The sequence below is a fragment of the Lithobates pipiens genome, unplaced genomic scaffold (assembly GCF_037356315.1).
Source record: "Lithobates pipiens isolate NorthernLeopardFrog02 unplaced genomic scaffold, aLitPip1_a1.2 Scaffold_13, whole genome shotgun sequence".
In the NCBI taxonomy this organism is placed as follows: Eukaryota; Metazoa; Chordata; class Amphibia; order Anura; family Ranidae; genus Lithobates; species Lithobates pipiens.
This window is the reverse complement of record NW_027507718.1, coordinates 307,842,315-307,864,089: the sequence shown is the minus strand read 5'-3', so window position 1 is coordinate 307,864,089 and position 21,775 is coordinate 307,842,315. Positions and strand designations below refer to the sequence as shown.

At 41.6% G+C, this 21,775-nt stretch overlaps 1 protein-coding gene across 2 annotated transcripts in view; it reads right to left on the bottom strand.

Moving 5' to 3' along the window:
• The window catches only part of PLK4 (polo like kinase 4), a 41,050-nt gene that overhangs the window by 4,819 nt on the left and 14,456 nt on the right, over positions 1-21,775 (bottom strand). For both annotated transcript variants that reach the window (XM_077476887.1, XM_077476885.1), the window contains exons 11-14: positions 15,708-15,841; positions 13,126-13,217; positions 7,220-7,367; positions 963-1,088 (exon numbers count right to left, since the gene is read on the bottom strand). In XM_077476887.1, the coding sequence (XP_077333013.1) occupies positions 963-1,088; positions 7,220-7,367; positions 13,126-13,217; positions 15,708-15,841 (500 nt within the window). The remainder of the gene's footprint in view (positions 1-962; positions 1,089-7,219; positions 7,368-13,125; positions 13,218-15,707; positions 15,842-21,775) is intronic.

Sequence of the window (21,775 nt, the reverse complement as noted above, 5' to 3'; positions counted from 1 at the left end):
GCCACTTTTACTTACCTAAAGCCACAGTCGCATGGTGCTGCAGTCTTAAGAATTCTCTCTTCCTTTACTTCCTGTGGGGCACTTCTTTGGGTTGTACAAGTCCCTGCCTGCTTGACATGGACATTTCTTATTGACTGTCCAGCGGCGGGGTCTCTCAGGCTTCAAGAGGAGGGACATTGACACAAAGGAGCCAGCAAGGGACCATTTACATCGCTGTGTTAGCAGTCCCCCGCACCCAGAAACACTTGGGGACCTGAACAAGGAGCTTTCAAGTAAGGGTTCACACTGGGGCAGTGCCTGCGTTAGCGGTAAAGCACCGCTACCTTTAACGCCACTTTACAGCCACACTTTTAACCCCCGCTAGCAGCTGAAGAAAGGGTTAAAGCGCCCGTGTTGCCGTGCTGCCCATCCATTTAAATGGTCAGGACATTTTGGGAGCGATGTATACACCGCTTTTGCACCTCCCCAAACATGCTGCTTGGAGGACTTTTTTCTCCGTCCTGCAAGCGTACCGCCCAGCTGTAAAAGCACTCAGGCTTTCACACTGGGTAGGCATAAGAGGCGATTTTCATACGCTTTTTTTTTTATCAATAAAACACCTGAAAAGCCGCCCAGCGTGAAAGGGGTCTAAGAGTTAGAGGGAGTAATGGGGGTTATATTTTGCCTGGAATGGGGCTTTACTATAGTTATACTAGCCATGGACATTAGGCAGTGCTTGTGAGGCTCAGAAAGAGCCTTTCTACAAACTACAGTATTTTCCATTAACTACTTTATGTACCTATATGTACACATACCATTATAGCAATAATAAAAGGTTACTTGTAGGAACAGGAAATGCATGTGTGTGTTCTGTGTGAAAAAAAAACTTTAAATATGCAATAATCCAGTGGAAAAATTAGACAAAATTCTGTACAGTTTTCAATATGTTATTTAAAAAAAAAAAAAAAAAAAAAAAAAATTACCTGAGATGCCCAGCCTACGTTTTTAACAAATACAGATTTAACGACATGGCTTGGATCTGGAGTGTGGGCTTTAGTGGAGGTAGTAGCAGTCTGAGCAGAAAATACAGATCCTTCGTATGACAACATCTGGTACAAGAAATAAAAATAAAAATTACACACAAAAAATAATAAAAAATAGTAACTAGTTTTGCAGTTATAGGGCATTTAAAGTGGAACTCTATCTCCGCAACTATATCAGAACAGATGCAAGAGAAAATCTTCCACAACATTTTGGGACACAGACAGCCAAAAATAAACTTCTATATCGTAACAGCATCAACTAGTCTGCACAGCGATTCAAATTCAGTACTCCTATATAACCTTGTAGTACGGATTACAAAATAAAAGACAGTATTGCCCTAGAGTCACTGTATATCGAACGAGAAGAGTAGAGGCAAAGCATAGTAAGGAGCGGTTCACACCACATTTTCTGTGTTCCAGAGGAGTTTCTGCATGCATGTTTTAGCGCTCTCCGCTGTTTTTGATGCATTCCAGTAAGTTCCCCCCCCTTTTATTCATCTCAATTGGGGACAATTGAGGATGTGCGCATTCCAATGCATTTTGCAGCGTTCCATACAAAAAAAAAAAAAGTTCTACTTTTGTTGACTGCACTAAAACGCATTGCACCTGTGTGAACTAGGGCCATTGGAATTCATGATAAATATTGCTATTGTCCATGCGTTTTTGATGCAGAATAAAATTGCACTGGTGTGTGTGTGTGTACACACACACACACACACTGTATCTCACAAAAGTGAGTACACCCCTCACATTTTTTGTAAATATTTTATATCTTTTCATGTGACAACACTGAAGAAATGGCACTTTGCTACAATGTAAAGTAGTGAGTGTACAGCTTGTATAACGGTGTAAATTTGCTGCCCCCTCAAAATAACTCAACATACAGCCATTAATGTCTAAACCACTGGCAACAAAAGGGAGTACACCCCTAAGTGAAAATGCTCAAATTGGGCTCAATTAGCCATTTTCCATCCCCGGTGTCATGCCACTCGTTAATGTTACAAGGTCTCAGGTGTGAATGGGGAGCAGGTGTGTTAAATTTGGTTTTATCACTCTCTCATACTGGTCACTGGAAGTTCAACATGGCACCTCATGGCAAAGAACTCTGAAGATCTGAAAAAAGAATTGTTGCTCTACATAAAGATGGCCTAGGCCAGTGATGGCGAACCTTGGCACCCCAGGTGTTTTGGAACTACATTTCCCATGATGCTCGGCTACACTGCAGAGTGCATGAGCATCATGGGAAATGTAGTTCCAAAACATCTGGAGTGCCAAGGTTCGCTATCACTGGCCTAGGCGATAAGAAAATTGCCAAGACTCTGAAACTGAGCTGCGGCACAGTGACTAAGACCATACAGTGGTTTAACGGGACAGGTTCCACTCAGAACAGGTGTCGCGCCATGGTCGACCAAAGAAGTTGAATGCACATATTTAGCGTCATATCCAGAGGTTGTCTTTGGGAACTGTATGTATGAGTGCTGCCAGCATTGCTGCAGAGGTTGAAGGGGTGGGGGGGGGGGGGATCAGCCTGTCAGTGCTCAGACCACACGCCACACACTGAATCAAATTGGTCTGCATGGTTGTCCCAGAAGGAAGCCTCTTCTAAAGATAATGCACAAGCAAGCTCACAGTTTGCTGAAGACAAGCAGACTAAGGATATGGATTACTGGAACCATGTCATGTGGTCTGATGAGACCAAGATAAACAAATTTGGTTCAGATAGTGTCAAGCGTGTTTGGCGGCAACCAGGTGAGTACAAAGACAAGTGTGTCTTGCCTACAGTCAAGCATGGTGATGAGAGTTTCATTGTCTGGGGCTGCATGAGTGCTGCCAGCACTGAGGAGCTATAGTTCACTGAGGGAACCATGAATGCCAACATGTACTGTGACATACTGAAACCGAGGCATGATCCCCTCTCCTCTGAGACTGGGCCACACTGCAGTATTCCAACATGATAATGACCCCAAACACACCTCCAAGACAAACACTGCCTTGCTCAAGAAGCTAATGGTAAAGGTGATGGACTGGCCAAGCATGTCTCCAGACCTAAACCCTATTGAGCATCTGTGGGGCATTCTCAAACGGAAGGTGGAGGAGCGCAAGTCTCTAACATCCACCAGCTCCGCGATGTCGTCATGGAGGAGTACTCCAGTGGCAACCTGTGAAGCTCTGGTGAATTCCATGGCCAAAAGGGTAAATTAAGGTAGGGCTGGAAAATAATGGTAGCCACACTAAATATTGAAACTTTGGACCCAATTTGGACATTTTCACTTAGGGGTGTACTCACTTTTGTTGCCAGCGGTTTAGACATTAATGGCTGTGTGTTGAGTTATTTTGAGGGGACAGCAAATGTACACTGTTATACAAGCTATACACTCACTACTTTACATTATAGCAAAGTGTCATTTCTTTATATTTACAAAAATGTGAGGGGTGTACTCACTTTTGTGAGAGTAGCTTTGTACACAAACATACACACATATACGCACACCATCTTGGGGGGGGTGTAGAATGGCAATATTAAAATATAACCAAAGGAAAGGCAAAACTTTTTGTGGAGAGGGATTAGAACACCCGTCAGTTTTCCAGTTAAGGAGATTCACCCTCTCTGTCTCGTTTACTGTTATCATTGAAAGTGAAAATAAAAGAAAATCCCAAATTTTGGGTTCTCCACAGAAAATTAATGGAGGGGAAAACTTCCAATGGGGACATTAGTTGTGGTGACCTGGGGGTCCCTAAAAGATTCCCTTAATTTGCAGGGATCTCCTGATTTCCTCCCATTTCCTGTTTTTACTCTGGGACAGGATGTGAAGGGAAATTTCCACAATGGGATAGACTTACCCTTGTCTATAGTTCCACTTTAACCTCAACAGCTAACATTTTAACCTGCTTTGAGAACCATTCCTTAAAAACTGGTAGCTGTAGGCGTGCTGTATTAACCGTTTATTTTTATTTTTTTAAATTCTTTATTTATAAGATTTTCCAAAGTTTACAAAAAACCACAATTCATATATAAGCCATTTCGCATAATAAATACAACATCATTTCTTATACAGGTTATCTTCCTTTTCCCTCCCCCCCCCCCTTCCCACCCCTCTCTCACTCGATCCTACTCCATGGAATTCCTTTTAACTAGCATTCCACCATCTTCAGGTAACTTTCGGTTTTACCAAACAATACCCAAAGGCGCCATTTATTCTGGTACCTTTCCTCCAAGTTATCCAGTTTGAACATTGACTCTTCTATAATTCGTATCTTTTCTAATCTATCTGCCCACTCCCTCATTGAGGGAGGGTCAGATCTTTTCCATCTAAGCGGTATCAATGATTTAGCAGCATTTAATAAAGAGGGTATCAAGGAATACCCATACTCCTTCTCTCCTTTTTCTATATCATGAAACAAACATACCCATGGATCCCTCCTAATCCTTTCCCCTGTTATTTCAAAAATAGTTTCTATTACTTTATCCCAAAATATCTGTATCTTAGGGCACAACCACCATATATGGGCAAAAGACCCCTCCCCCATGCAACCTCTCCAGCATAACCGGGGGGTCGCACTACATATTTTATTTCCTTGTTGTGGGGTTATGTACCATCTTGTTAATAGTTTATATGACATCTCTCGTGTTTGCGAATCTACGGTAACCGAATAGGTTCGTCTAATTATCCTATTTCTGTGGTCATCGTTACCTAAGGACCCGATTTCACTTTCCCATTTTTCTAGATAGGGGGGGGTAATTTTGCTCTATTCTTTCTATTAGAATTTTATAAAATTTTGAGATCCTTTTTTGAAGGCACTGACGGTTCACTAATAGCTTCTCCAACGGTCTAAGTTGTTCCATACCCCGTAGTGGCTGTGATAAAGACTGAATAAAATAATATAATTGAAAATATCTCCATTTGTCTAATGGTTTATGTCCCCATTTCCCTATAATTTCTTCATATGTGCACATCCTATTACCTTCCATCACCTCCTGTACTTTAATGTTATCTTTCTTAACCCAACTACTATAATATAAATATTCCTCTTGACCTGGGATAAAAAATTTAGTATCCAGTAGTGGCATTAATGGTGAGTTGTGTTCCCAGTTGTGTCGCTTGTTTATTGTGTCCCATATCTGAAATAAATTTTTTGTGAGTGTGCTTGTGTTAAGACCTAATTCTCTGTGTTTTGCAGGTATCCATACTATTTCCCCTAATTCCCTTCTACTTAACTTAATTTCTAATTCAACCCAGTCCTTACCCTTTTTATTATAAATCCAGTCCGGTATTCGAGAGATTGCTATGGCCTCATAATACTTTTGGAGATCCGGCATTGCCAGACCTCCCCTTTCTTTACTTCTAATCAGGGTATTCCGAGCCACCCTCGCCGCTTTTTTTTTCCATATAAATCTATTAATCAAAATTTTTAATTTATTTAGATAAACCTGTGGTAACACTATTGGGATCATTTGGCATGTATAGGTGAAAATTGGTAAGATAAACATTTTAACTACATTTATTCTACCTGTCCATGATAGAGCTTTATATTGACACCTTTCCAAATGTTGTTTAATTTTATTTAATAGGGGTATGTAATTGGCCTCGAACAGATCACTCACCTCTGCTGTCAGCCTTATTCCCAAATAAACCAGTTCCCTCCCACACCATCTGAAGGGGAATTTAGACTGAAGGCGGCTCTGCTCTGTTATTGGAATATTCAAATTCAAGATTTCGGAATCACACATGTGAGCGTATACGTAGTCGTAAATGTCTTCCTACTCCCTCCCTCCCCTAGATTAATGATGGCTTCACCTCCCTCTTATTCCTTAGACATAGGCTGGAGGGGCGTAACACAGCTCGGAACTGGCAGAAATCCACCCGCACCATGTTATTGCCAAAAAATTATTTGATTTCAAATATATATTTGTATGACCATTTTAAAACTGTTTATTGATATTAATTTATTTTTTACTGTGTATTCCAAGGACTGGGTGTGTTTTTATTTTATTTTTTAACATGTGACCAGCAGCAGAGGACTAGAAGCTCCTCCTGCTTATGTTTCCCTGCAGACAGGCTGGGAAAGATCTGGGTCACATGACAGCTGTATATCAATTAGGAAAAAGTTACTTATGTGTTTTTTTTTTTAAATTAAAATAATTAGTGCCATTACTGATTATCCATATAAAGAAATAGGAGGAATAATGCAAATTAAACCGTGTGAAATATTTATACAAGGTTGTTGAGTATTGCAATATTTATATGTGTGATATGTCGTTTTTCCTATAATTTTGTATCATCATTTTTATTAGGATCAATTAAAGCTGAACTTCAGGAAAAGCAAACTTTTTAATTTTCTTGCAAGGGTTAACTGCTGGTTTATATCTAGGGGGATCAGGTATTGCTGCTTTACTTACCAGATCCTTCGCTGCCACAGGCTCCTCTGCGCTGCTAGACTGGTCCCTGCAGCCTCTTCTCCCCTGCACATCTGTGCTTGGATGCTTCTGTCATCATCAAGACCAATGTAGGTACCATAGCCCTGCATTGGACATGAGGATGCCAAGGGACAGTCCACTGCCAGAGTGTAGGAGAGTCCTGTATTGCTGAGGGAGCAGAGGATTGCATAAATATAAGTGCTTTGCCCATCCCTTGCAGGGGAGGCCCACACTGATGCCGTTTTTGTTTTTTCTTTAGGCCAGATAAACAAACCTCAGGAGATAAACGGCATCAATAATTCAGGTGCTAATTACTACTGCCAACCTGCCATGAAACCAGATGCTCCACAATACAACTGGAGTGATGTTAAAGTGAAGAAGGCCACCGACTCCTCCTTTGAGAATGTACAGAAAGGACTGGGTAAACTTCCAGCTGCTGGCCAGCGTAAAGCAGAAGAAAACCAGCACCTTAAAGGTAGAATCCCCCCACAAGTTCCTGGTTACAGCAGCTTGAGAAGTATCGTTCTTCCACTAAACTCTGAGAGATTAAAGCCCATCAGGCAGAAAACAAAGAATGCAGTGGTATGTATGAGCTCAGTGTTGATGTTTTGTATCTTATAAATCACTACGACATTCAAACAGCCTTCATGTGGTAGAGATGGTTAAAGAGTAATTCAACTTTTGTTAAAAATAAAAAACAAAAAAAATTTATGAACAGGGATTCTGTATTAACCGTTTAGATGTTAGATATGTACTCTTCTACAAGAACAGTTCAACTTACAGAAGGATTGATGATTGGCATCTGGTTGGGAGATGAGGAGCTGCTTAAAACCCTGTTGCTAGAGACTTGATCATTATGTCCACATCCTCTTTCCCCAGTAGATGTTGGTTCTTTAAGGGGCTTTGGAGAATCTGTGGTTATTGGTCTCCTGCCGAATATAAAATACAAGATCCACTTAAAGCAGTGTTTCTCAACCCAATTTCACATGGCTGCATGCTATGCTTTTAAGCATTAATTTGTTGCATTATATGCGTAGAATCCAAAATGCATAATGTACTGGAAATACAGAAACAAACTATACATCCTCACGCACTCGGCACCAAGATACATACTATATCTTAGCCAAACACTGTTCTAGTTGCTTAAAAAAAAAACAAAAAAAAAAACACTGCTTTCAAGGTACAGTATATCCTCCTCATTGAATATTTATATGTTTTTGCTCCTTATAAAAAAAATAAAAAAAAATACTATTATTAATAATAATAATAATATTATTATAAGACACAATTCTGTCCTTGATAGTCACCAAAAATGCAATTGCTTTTTGGAATATTAAACTTACTGTGGTGACTCTGAACAAATTAGTGTAATTTAACTAGTTCCAGACTTTGAATGAGCCACACACACACACACAAAAACAAACGTAATTTTACACAGGACATGTGTAGCTCATCTAGTCTCTCTGCCCTGCTTCTGGAAACCTCCTTCCCAGTATACTGTAATTGATTAAACAAAGCCGGCATTACAGTATACTTAAAAAGGTGTCAGCAGCTTGTGGCCGTCAAAAAAGCAGTCGGACTCGGTGTTTAGAAAAAAACTCGCTCAGACGCAAAGATACAATTAACATGTTTCTCGTTTATCTTTCTGTTCATTCAACTGCAAATCAAGGAAATTAACTTAGATCTGCAAAATGTCAGTTAAAGCAGAGCGCCATCTGAAAGGGGGAGTTACGCTTTAAGCACTCCTCCCCTGCATGCATTTGACATGTAATTTTTTGGGGAGGGGAGCGGGTACCTAGATTTGACAGGTACCTGCTCCCACTTCCGCTCAGATCACCTTCTCCTCTCCCCCTCCCTCCCTGCAGTCTTCTGGTCACAGGTCACAGAAAACTGCCAGTCCAATCAGCAGGCACAGCATGACTCGCACATGAGCGGTGCGCACCCAGCTGTGAAGCCGCAAGCTATCACAGCTGGGTGCCCACAGTTGAAATGCCAGTGCAGAGGAGAGGGACAGAAGCGACAGTTTGGGTGACCACATTGCTGGATCCTGGGACAGGTGAGTGTGTGTTTATGAAAAGTCAGCAGATACAGTTTTTATAGCTGCTGACTTAAAGCACAAATGACTGGAGCTCCGCTTTAAAGCAAGCCGACAAGTGTTTTTTTGTTTTTTTTTTAATAAAATGTCCTTCTCTGTTTAAGCCCTTACTAACCTTAGGTTACCCTTATCAGCCCTAATTATTCTCCTTCTCCCTTCAACTATTATTTTTCTGCTGATATTCTCTCTCTCTTTTTTTATTAAAGTTGAACTAGGCAAAACCTTTTTTTTTTCCCCCTTTTCATTTTGGATAGATCAATGGAGTTATATCCCCTATTAGATTTTTTTTTAGCCATATGTGTCCCATTGTGGAGATTTCCCTTCACTTTCTGTCCCATAGCCAAACAGGAAGTGAGAAGAAATCCCTGCAAATTAAGGGAATCCCTTGGGGATCTAGAACTAGTGTCCCCATAGGAAAATTTCCCCTCTATTACTTTTCTGGGAACAACCCAAAATTTGGGATTTTCTCTTACTTTCAATGATTATGGAAAACAGGACAAATAGAGAGGCCATAACACGAGTTCTAATCCCTCTGCACGCTGTCCAGAACTAAAAAAAAGTTTTGCCTTTAGTTATACTTCAACCATTAATATTTAAACTTTTTTGTTTGTTAATAGCTTTACACATTTAACAGAAATGTACACACTTCCCATAATAAAAAAAAAATACTTTATTTAATTTGTAAATAACTTTGTAACTTTGTACCAGAATCATAATTTTAGTGTCATTTTAAGCACTGGACACTTAAGCCCCCTTTCTGCCCAGCCAGTTTTCAGCGCTGTCACGCTTTGAATGACAATTGTACGCCCATGCAACACTGTAAACAAATGAAATTTTTATCACACACATAGAGCTCTCTTTTTGTGGTATTTGATCACTGATGGTTTTTTTTTTATTTTTGCTAAAAAAAAAAAAAAAAAACCCACACAACAAACAAAAAAAAAGACAGAAAATGGAATAAAAAATAAAAAAAAAACCAGTCTCATAGTTTGTTATAAAATTTTGCAAACAAAAAAACTGGTAGGTGACATTGGTAGGCGGCACTGATAGATGGCACTGCTTAGCAGCAGTGGGTGTTCACGTGCCGGACCGATGTCCCTCTGACAGAAGAGAGTAATCAGCTTCTTTTTTTTCTGCTCACGTTTCCAGCGCGAGAAAAAAAAAAATAAGCAGATTACGATCTTCTGTTTACATCACGTAATTGGCCCCTTACTCCGATCTGTGATCAGCTGAGTCTCACTGACTCGCTGATCCATCACAGTGCGCCTTGTGTGCCCCACAGGCAACTAATGCACCAGAGGACGTACATGGACGCCCTCCCAGCAATTTAGGCTCGCTTTGTAGCCATCTTTCAGCTATAATGTGGGCCTGAGGAGGTTAAACAGGACAAATTACATAATAAAATGCACACTTTTTATGTGCAGATTTACTAACGTATATGCATTTAACAAAAAAAAAAAAAAAAAAAAAAAAAAAAGAGTGCATTGTTTAGTTTTATTGTATTTTATTGCCAATGATGTCTTGCAACAATGACAAATATGATGAAAAGAAGCTTTGTCTGTCCTAAACTGCTTCCCACCCAGTCTGTAGCCAACTGATGGCCAAGCAGGAGCTTTCCCATTCTAGGTGGATATCAAACGATATCCTCCACTGCAGCTCAATCTGTCACTCGCTGAATGCTATGGATGGCAATTCATAAAAATTAGAGGTCATCCGATATGGGTTTTTCTCTGGTCAATCTTTAGAAATCATGGCTGCTGATGGCCGATATATGATGCCGATTTTTTTGGCCCGATATGTTAGGCCATTTTTTTTCCCCCTTCGTCTCATAAAATCTAACAGTTAGACCCCTTTCACACTGGGGCATTTTTCAGGCGCTTTTGGGCTAAAAAATAGCACCTGTAAAGTGCCTGCAAAACGGCTCCCCTGCAGTCTGTCTGAAAGCCCGAGTGCTTTCACACTGAGGCGATGCGCTGGCAGGATGTTAAAAAAAAATAAAAAATGTCCTGCAAGCAGCATCTTTGGAGCGGTGTATATTGCTCCTCAACCACTCCCGCCCATTGAAATGAATGGGCACCGCTGCCGAAGGCGGATTTAACCCCTTCCTCAGCCGCTAGCTGGGTTATAAGCACCCCGCTAGCAGCCCAATAGCGCCGCTAAAATGACAGTAAATCGGCACTAAAACTAGCATTGCTTTACCGTCGATGCCTGCCCGCTCCAGTGTGTAAGCAGCCTTAAGTAATAAGTGATACAGAAAATGTCTTACATTTAAACATAACAAACCTCCAATCAGTTCACATGTATGTATAATTTAGATGAAAAGAAAAATTATATATATATATATATATATATATATATATATATATATATATATATATATATATATATATATATATATATATATATATATATATATAAAATATTAAATAAATACACAAAAACAGGTCATCAAAACGTTTAGCCCATTTTTTTCGTCCAACTTTACCGTTTTTTTTTTAATCGTTAGTGTATTTTTTTTTTTTTTTTTTTAAATTGCGTTTAAAAGACCGCTGCGCAAATATCGTGTGACATAAAATATTGCAACAACCGCTATTTTATTCCCTAGGGTCTCTGCTAAAAAAATATGTTTATATAATTTTTGGGGGGTTTTCTAGCAGAAAATACTGGATTTTTACTTGTAAGCAACAAGTGTCAGAAAAGATTTAGTCTTTAAAATGGTTAAACTGAGAACTCCTACACACACAGCTCAGTTCATTGATAAGTATAAACATTGTATCTCTTTAGGTTCTTTTCTCAGACTTGGCAGGCTGCCCAGAGAAGAGAAACAAGTCCCTCCATGGAAGACTTCAGGCAACTTGCATTGATTTATATTACAGAAGTAATTTGCAAGTCCCGCTGAAGTTATAATAGGCCTTTTTTATCAGCACAAATGGCCGATGTTGATTCATTTAAAAACGCGAAATATTGGCCGATATATTGGTCGACCTTTAATAAAAATTATTGCTTATCACCTTCCCAGAGCACTACATTGCCACTATACTGCTCTGCTCACAGCATGTAAAAATAAAAAAATATGCACAATTAAAAAAAATAAAAATAAAAACAAAAAAAAAAAAAAAGTTAAGAAATAATTTATTTCATTTTTTTAACATACTGTCACAAGTCTGTATCACTGATCACCAGCCAAATGAGGATGCTGTACTGCTTAGGTGACAATAGGGGGGCGGGGGGAAGAGAATGTGAAAAAAAAAAAACACAAAATTTAAAGTGGAATTCCAGTCAAATTCAAACTAATGATAAACCTACTCTCTCTGCCACATTCTAAGCCTAATCTATCTAACCCTGTAAACAAAATTGCTATACCTACCTTTTCTGAAGCTGATCTGGTCTGGTCTCCAGCAGTGGATGTTGTGTACAGGAGAGAACCGACAATGGTTTTAAAAAGCTTGGGAAGTGACATTACCCATAGACTTACTATAGGGCTTCTATTTGTCAGCTGCTTCTCCTGCACTCGCCTCCATACTGGAGCAGCTGCTGACAGCTCAGCATGGGACCGGAGCGGCTGCAAAACAGTTAAGTACACCGATTTTTGCTTTACAGGGCTAGATATATTAGGCTTAGAATGTGGCCGAGCGTATGTTTAGAGTTAGCTAGGTTCTGACTGGAATTGCACTTTAATTTCTTTGTTTTCCAAAATAGTGTGATTAAAAAAAAATAAACACTTAAAAACTCACCATGCCTCCTACTAAATACCTTGGCCTACCTACTTTCCAAAAAAGGGGTCATTTGTACTGTCCTGGCATTTCAGAGGCAAAAGAAATGAGCTAGTCCGGGCATACATCAGGACTGATCAATTTTCAAATATGTATACCATAGTTTGTAGACTCAAACTTTCAAACGGCTAAAATATACACCGATTTGTTTTTTTTTTTTACCAAATGTAGCAGAAGATATTTTGGCCTAAAATGATGACGAAAGCTTATTTGCAAAATTGTATCATAGAAAACAAAGAAAAACATTTTTTCTCAAAATGTATCTATCCTTTGTTTATATAGCAAAAAAATAAAAAAACACAGTGGTGATTAGATACCACCAAAAAAGTAGCTCTCTCTCTGTCTAAAAATACATGATAATTTAATTTAATTTAGGTACAGTGTTGGATGACTGAGTAATTGGCATTCAAAGTGCTGAAAGCTGGCCTGGGCAGAAAGGGGGGTGAAAGTGTCTGGCATTGAAATGGTAAGAAATATATATATATATATATACACATCATACATATACATACATATACATATATACACACACACACACACACACACACACACACAGTTAAGTTACACTTAAGTATCTTGTTATCTTAAGCAACGACAAAGCTTTTGCAGAATAAACAGTTCCATAGCACAAATATAAAAATTGCTCTGATCCATAGAGGGTGAAAAGATGTGAGAGGTGAAGTGGTTAAACAGGTTTGGTTATCAGGCAAGCTTGCCACTGCTTTTAGCCATCAGTGTAAAAATAAGTCCAACATGTGTATGTTCTATTTTATGATGTCTTGTGCAATTTTTGCACAACTATAAAGAAACTTGTCTTACCTCCCAAATGTTACAGGGAACAAAGAAAGATTTTCTCCTTTCTTCTCTTCAACATTAACAGCTGATTCCAAGGAAAGACAAACCTGGTGGCTCTGCAAAGCATGTATTAGTAACAGAGATTAAATAATGCCCATATAAAACTGCAAATACACTGCTGATATTATAGAACAATTCTTTCTAACATGCGCTCCATAGGATCTCTACCCTACTATAGCCATAAGCAGTACAATGCCCTGGGAAGGCTCTCCAGCAATAGTTCTTTTCCCCCTGTATTTTCAACGAATAATCCTGCTAAAACACACTTCTTGTCTCATGGTGACAACACTACTGTATCGTATCTACTGATAATTAGTAGGGAAGCACCGATATATCGGCCTCCACATAGATAAAAAATGTGGCAATAATGGCCGCTGAAAATGATCGTCTGAAATAGAAAGAAAATACATTTGCAGCTACAGGACCAAGCCCTTTTTTGTGATTCGGCACTGCATCGCTTTAACTGACAATTGAGCGGTCATGCGACGTGGCTCCCAAACAAAATTGGCGTCTTTTTTTCCCACAAATAGAGCTTTCTTTTGATGGCATTTGATCACCTCTGCGATTTTTATTTTTTGCGCTATAAACAAAAATAGTGAAAATTTTGAGAAAAATGCAATATATTTTTTACTTTTTGCAATAATAAATATCCCCCAAAAATATTTTTTAAAAAAATGTTTTTTTCCTCAGTTTAGGCCGATGCGTAGTCTTCTACATATTTTCGGTAAAAAAAAACAAAAAAATAAAAAAACGCAACAAGTGTTTGATTGATTTGCACAAAAGTTATAGCGTCTACAAAATAGGGGATAGTTTTATGGCATTTTTATAAAAAAAATTTTTTTTTTTACTAGTAATGGCGGTGATCATCGATTTTTATTGCGACTGTGACACTATGGCGGACACATCGGACAATTTTGACACATTTTTGGGACCATTGGTATTAATACACCGATTACTGTAAAAATGTCACTGGCAGTGAAGGTGTTAACCACTAGGGGGCAGTGTAGGGGTTAAGTGTGTGTGTGGTTTTGTTACTGTAGGGGGGCGTGGCTTGGCGTGCCGTCACTGATAGTCTTTCCCTATGACGGGGAACAGACGATCAGTGACAGGCTCACTAGGAAGCACGAGGTGGTTTGTTTACACTTTTCTGTCCTTGTTCTTCAGCTCTGTGACCCGATTGCGGGACACCGGTGGTGATCGGGTCCGCGGGTCCCGCGGCCACGGAGCTCAGGACCGGGTTGCGAGTGCACCGCCGACGGCGCACACGACCGGGCACTTAAAGGGCAATGTACCTGTACGTGCTTGTGCCCAGCCGTGCCATTCTGCCGAAGTATATCGCGTGAGGCAGTCCTTAAGCGGTTAAAAAGTCAAAAATACAAATATATATATATATATATTTACATTTTTTTTAAAACTCTCCATGTCGGTTATCGGCCAAGTGCATCCTAAACTTTCAGTTTTGGTCCAGAATGTTAATTTCTGTGCACAATAATAACCGTTGTTAACAAGGGACAAGACTGCTGAGCACTCCCCATCCCTCCCCTTCAACATAATAGGAGGGTGTAGTTTACAAAAAACAGCTGGTAAGAGCTGATATTGCATGAAATTTCAGTGCACAGGAAGTCCAGGGCTCACTAAATTTCTGGCAGGATCAGCCGGTATATTTCTGTACTTCCAAAATATGTACAAAATGATATTGGACGAATGATCACCCCCCTTTTTGCATGCTAGTCTCCTATCGAATACCAATAGTTTACAAAAGTTACAAAAAATTATATTGCAACAGAATACAACTTTGTAATGTGTTGTACTGTATTGTAATGCATGCTTTTGTTTCTGAGCATGTGTGGCCTTGGTCTTCCGAATTTTTTATAATGAATATTGTAATCAAAAATCAATCGTTCTGGTGAGAAAAATGTTGGCGTTTGTCCCTTTGGATAATTTTGCATGAACTGTTTTGATTGGTTCTCGAAAGCTGTGTACCAACGATCAGATTATGGTACGATCGCTTCAAAGGTCCTATTATTCATTGGAATTTTTGGTCATGTGTACTAGGCCTTACTTTAACTTCAACACACATTAAAGCGCATACCACTTCAACATGCTTTTTTGAGCCGTCAATTATACTTTTTTGGAGCTTTAACAAAGCTTGGCAGATGCCCTGTATGCTGTGCTGAGATCTCATACCTGCTGCAATACCTTCAAAACAAAGCAAAGCTAAAGCTGAATAAAAGCTTCTCAAAAGCTGAAGGTGCTGTAAGCGAGCTTAGTCATAGACTTCTATGGAGGCTTTGAACGTGCTTCGAAGCACCATGAACGACATGGGGCATATTTTTTTTTTTTTAAGCAAGTGTAAATGAGCACTTAGAGCACCTTTTATTTTCAGCGGACCTGCAGATGGATAAACAGGTTTGCAGAGGTCTAAAAATATTCCTACACATCACAACATTATCTTCCACATTTAACATACATGGTGAGGGAGGACTTTTAAAATGCACTTCTATGTAATGCTTAGATTATGTGTGTTTAGATTAACATTTGATTACCTCATTGGCATGATCCATGTAAGATTTAATTTCATCGCCCATGCCACTTATTCTGCTCCCGTGTTTCAGCATGTGGGACTTCCCAGATTTCTCTATTATCCGAATGAACTCTGCTGTTTTTTGGATTTTAGCTCCTAACAAATATGAAATACAACATACAATATTTAAAATAATTTAAATTAAAGTAGCATACACTTAGGTTCAAACTGATGTTGTGTGAGTCAAATCAGTTTTGCAGTGCAATTTGAAGCAGCAGCTGCTCTGCGTGATGATGCGAGACTGATCAGTTTTTTGATGCGATTTCTGTCCTGGTCTCTGTCTCGGGCAGGTCAAGAACATAGCAAAGACTTCCAGAAAACTACTAGAATTGTGTCATCTTAGGACAGATAAAAGTTTTACAAGCAGTTACCATTCAAGTCTATAGAGCTATAAATCACACTGCAAAGCTCCACTTCAAATTCACACAGGACCCTTTTTAAAAACACATTGGGAATCACACTGCATATATGTGAACGGCCTCCATAGAAAACCGTGGGATTGCATGCACTATGTAACGCATCAGTGTGAATTCATATTTGCAGTGTTCTAAAATGCTAAAAATTAGGAAGGCTTCATTCTGTACCCTCTTATCCGGAAGCTCTGCTTTTTGATCCAATGAGAAAACTGGAGTTAGTACTTACCGGTAACTCCTTTTCCGGTGGTCTTCCAGGACAGCCCTTGAGAGATGGAGCTCCTCCCATCGACACAGGAAACACATTGCCACAGTTCAAAAGGCGGTCCCTCAGGTCCCTGGTCAGTCATTCACCAAGAACCGAAGGATGGAACTGAAAAACATATAAACCATAACAGGTAATAACATTAGTACATCACTATAATCAAATAAAGGGTGGGATCGTGCTGTCCTGGAAGACCACCGGAAAAGGAGTTACCGGTAAGTACTAACTCCAGTTTTCCCAAGTGTTCTTCCAGGACAGCCCTTGAGAGGATCCCCAAGTACTTACCAGATTAGGGGGGGACCACGGCCTGGAGGACTTTCCTCCCAAAGGCCTGATCCTGACTAGACATTAAGTCCAGTCGGTAATGCCTTGTAAAGGTGGAAAAGCTTGACCATGTGGCTGCTTTACATACCTGCTCCGGGGTGGCACCCGCTCTTTCTGCCCAGGATGCAGACAACGCTCTTGTGGAGTGAGCTTTAACACCCTCAGGAGGATCTCTATTCAAGGCCTTATACCCCTCTGCTATAGCTAGCCTAATCCATCTAGCTATGGTTACTTTTGAAGCTTTCTGTCCCCTACGCTGTCCGGAAAAAAGGACAAAAAGGGAGTCTGAGATTCTGAATGGATTTGTCATTTTAAGATATTCTAGAATACACCTCCTCACATCCAATAAATGAAAACGTTCCTCTTTCTCATTTGCTGCATTTTGACAAAATGAAGGGAGGACAATATCTTGGGACCTATGGAAGCTAGATGCTACCTTTGGTAAGAACCCAGGGTCTGTCTTTAGAATGACTCTGTCTTCTAGGATCTGTAGGAATGGTTCCCTGATGGAAAGTGCTTGGATTTCACTGACCCTACGGGCTGAAGTGATTGCCACCAGGAGAACTGTCTTAAAGGTAATAAGCCTTAGGGAGGCCTCTGAGATAGGCTCAAAGGGTGACCCCAAGAAAGCCTTTAGCACAACTGCTAAATCCCAGGATGGGACTTTTGTGATTCTGACTGGCTTGCGTCTAGCGACTGCCTTACAGAATCTAGCGACAAAAGGATTTTCCTGTAAGCGTTCATCTAGGTATACACTTAAGGCAGCTATCTGTACTTTAATAGTACTTAGGGTTAAACCCTTGTTTACACCTTCCTGTAAAAACTGTAGAATATTAGCCGTATTTATGTCCCGGCTATTCAGCCAGCTATTGAATTTTTTCCAGACTTTTTTGTAAATAGCTCTCGTGACTGGTTTGCGACTCTGTAGTAAGGTCGCAATTACCTCGTCTGACAGGCCCTTACTCCTTAAGATTTCCTCCTCAGTAACCACGCTGACAGCTTCAGTGTGGCGACCTGCGGATGGTAAAGAGGTCCCTGCGACAGGAGGTCCTGTCTGTAGGGAAGTCTTAGAGGCGGACAGTCTGTCAATTGTAGCAACGTTGTGAACCACGGTCTCCTGGGCCAAAAAGGTGCTACTAGAATCAAACAGGTTTTCTCCTTGAGGAATCTTGCTAGGACCCTCGGAATGAGATGAAGAGGGGGAAATGCATACGCCAGACTGAAAGTCCATGGAGTTTGCAAGGCATCTACCGCCAGGGGTTGATCTCCTGGGTTTAGCGAGAAAAAATTGGGAACCTTTGCATTTTTCTTGCTCGCAAAAAGGTCTACCTCTGGTTCTCCCCAGTGAGCTGTTATGAGATTGAATGCCTCTGGGTGTAAGGACCATTCTTGGTTCGAAATCTTTTGTCGACTCAAGAAGTCCGCCTTGTTGTTCAGCTCCCCTTTCAGGTGAACTGCAGAAATGGATTCCAGATTGGCTTCTGCCCACTGGAGAATGCGTCTGGCTACCACCATCAAACGAGGACTTCTGGTTCCTCCTTGTTTGTTTATGTATGCTACAGCCGTCGTATTGTCTGAACGGACTTGTAGATGGTGACCCTGTATTGCGGGGTGGAAAGCTAGAACAGCTCTCAGGATTGCTGTTAGTTCTTTCCAATTGGAAGAGAAACATTTCTCCTCCGGGGTCCACTTGTCCTGGACCCAGCTTGAGCCTAGGTGGGCTCCCCAGCCCCAACTGCTCGCATCCGTTGTTAGTGTTGAAGTGATAGGAAGGACCCAATGAACCCCTTTGTTTAGGTTCTCCCTGTCCTTCCACCACCAGAGGGAGCGTTTTACCCTTGAGGGGATCGATACCTCCTCCTCCAGATCTCTGCCTTTTAATTGTTCTAACAGAAAACCCTGAAGTTCTCTTTGATGGAACCTGGCCCATTGTACGGCTGGAATGGCTGCCGTCATAAGACCTAAGACCGACATTACTTCCCTCACCGTACACTTGGGGCTGCATTGAAGAAAAGATATTCTCTGCCACAGATTCAAAATCTTTTCTTCCGGCAGTATAATTTTCTGATCTACAGACTTGATCCAGTACCCCAGATACAGGATCTCCTGTGTTGGGGTTGTCTTGGATTTCTCCTGACTGACAATCCACCCTAATCGACTCAGACTGAGTTGAGTCAATTCTAGGTCCTGAGAAAGACGACTCTCTGAGTGGGCTGTTAGGAGCAGATCGTCTAGGTAGGGGATAATTGAGACTGATTGAAGCCTCAGAGGAACTAAAGCCTCTCCGAGAACCTTGGTAAAGATTCTCGGAGAGGATGATAGACCGAAGGGAAGTGCTCTGCACTGAAAGTGGTAAACCTTTGTGTCTATCTGCACTGCCATTCGAAGAAATTTCTGGCATTCCTCCCTTATTGGAATGTGCAGATAAGCATCCCTTAGGTCCAGGGTTGCCATAAATGTCTCTTTCTGCAGGAGATTCTTTATGGAATAAATGGACTCCATCCGAAATCTCTTGTAACGGATGGAGCGATTCAGTGGACGGAGGTTCATAATTAGTCTGAATCTCCCTGACGGTTTTCTTACCACAAAGATGTGCGAGTAAAAACCGTCCCCTTGTTCCTGAATAGGGACTGGTGTCAATACTTCTTGATCTACCATTTCCCCTATTAGTAAAGGTAAGGCCCTGGCCTTTTCTGAGTGACTTGGAAGCTTTGTCACCAGAAACTTGGAAGGAGGGTTGCTGTGAAATTCCAGCGCATGACCCCTTTTTATTATATTTAAGACAAACTCGTTCGAGGTTGTCTCTTCCCATTGAGGAAGAAATTTGCTTAATATTCCTCCCACAGGAACCCTGACGTCACTGGGGTTTGGGATCCTGATTGGGGCGGCTAAACAGTATGCCCCCTTTTCCTTTCCCTTTATGTCCCGACCAATGCTTTTTGGGGGTTGAACTCTTCTCTGATTTAGAGGGTTCCTTAAAGGGACGAAAAATTTTTCTTTGAAAATTTTTCTTTTTTGCGGGAAAGGTTTTCTTTTTGTCCGCCGTCCTTTCTAAGGCGGAGTCTAATTCAGGCCCGAAGACTAAGTCTCCTGTAAAAGGGACGCTGCACAGGCGGGTTTTAGACGCCGTGTCTCCCCCCCAGGTTTTCATCCATACTGACCTCCTTGCTGCCACTGAAAGTGCTGCAGATTTAGCCGTAAATTTAACGGAGTCCGTGGAGGCGTCAGAGATGAAACTGGTGGCCTTAAAAAGCATAGGGAAGGATTTCAAAAGCTCCCCCCTAGGAGTGCCTGCCTTTAAGTGTTCTTGTAGTTGCGATAACCAGAACTCCAGGTTTCTAGCTACACAGGAAGTGGCTAGAGCTGGTTTTAAGCCTGCCATAGAGGCATCCCAGGCCCTCTTTAAGACAATGTCTGTTCTCCTGTCCATGGGATCTTTCAGGTGGCCCATATCCTCAAAGGCCAGATCAGCCTGCTTTGAGATTTTGGACAGAGGGGCGTCTAGTTTTGGATTTTTATTCCAGACCGCCTCTGGGCTCTCATCAAAAGGGAACCTTCTCTTAAGGGATTTAGGAAAGAAAACCTTCTTGTCTGGTTCAGACCACTCCTTAAGGACAAGGTCAGAAAGCACCTTATGTATAGGGAAAACCCTTGCTTTCTTTTTCCCCAGAGCCTCATACATTTGATCATGTCTGGATAACTGAGTTTCTTCCTCCTCAATTTCCAGCGTATCATAGATAGCCCCCATTAGCTCATCTACTTCCTCGAGAGATAATCTATATTTTGAGGCTTTAGATGCTGCTTGATCCTCTTCCTGACCCGAGTCAGTGTCAGAGGATTCGGGACTAATCAACGTGGGGCTAGGCTCCCTGACCATACGGGGCTCCCCTGAGCTGGGTGTTGTAAGGCATGGTGAGGATGAGATTATAGTTGTTTTACTCGTGGAGGCAGCTGCAGCTGATCCCACGTCAGTGATTAACTCCCGGAGGGACTTAAAGGTCGACGCCATTTCCTCTTTAAAGGAGCCCAAAAACTTTGCTAAAGGGGAATCTGCCTCAGATTTAAGCAAGCTTGCAATGCATTGCTTGCATAGGGCTTTGTTAGAGCCCGAGGACAACCTATTCCCACAATTAGGGCACTTTTTGCGGCCTGTCTTGTCTTCCCTTGGCATCTCTTTAGCCTGAAAATAAGAAGACAAAAGGATTTCTTAGCGTCAGCACCATGTCCCTCTTAGAATCACCACTAACAAACAACCTCACTGTGAGTAAACCGCCACCGTGGGGTACTACAGGGCCCAGCCTACAAACACCACCACTCCACCAGAGTAATAGCATGCCCAGCAGCCTACCTGGGTTTGGCTGGTGCCTGTCTCCGCCGGAGTATCCTGGGGAATAGCCTCCATGGTCCCCCTCTGACGCTCCGAATCCCGCCGCTAATCCGGTATAGCTGGACGCTGGTCGGGCTTCACAGGCACAGCGCTGGCTCTCCCTCTCCTCCTTGTACCCTTAGAGACCCGGAACCGGAAGTCTCGGCACGCAGTGATGACGCGGTTCCGCCGGAAGTGAACGCTCGGCGTCTCCGACCCCCTGCAACGAGGAGGGAAGATGGAAGGTTCCACTCACCACTCCTGGGGGAAACCGGCGTCATTCTGCCCCTGGCCACCTCGGCACTGGAAGGAGGAGGGTAACGGGTCTGCTCCGGTTCAGCTGGACGGTACCCGAGCCAAAGAAAAAAGGTATGGACCCAAACTGCAGCCATAAACCAGGACCCGGTCCCTTAGGCTTGCAGATTCTCAGGCAGCCCCTGAGAGGGGCCTCCAGGTTCCTGGCAACATGTTCCTCCGACGGAGGAAACACAAATGACTGACCAGGGACCTGAGGGACCGCCTTTTGAACTGTGGCAATGTGTTTCCTGTGTCGATGGGAGGAGCTCCATCTCTCAAGGGCTGTCCTGGAAGAACACTTGGGAAAGAATGTTGTTGTGTAATGGGGTTACTTTCTGCCTTATTTACATTATTTCCTTGTTTGT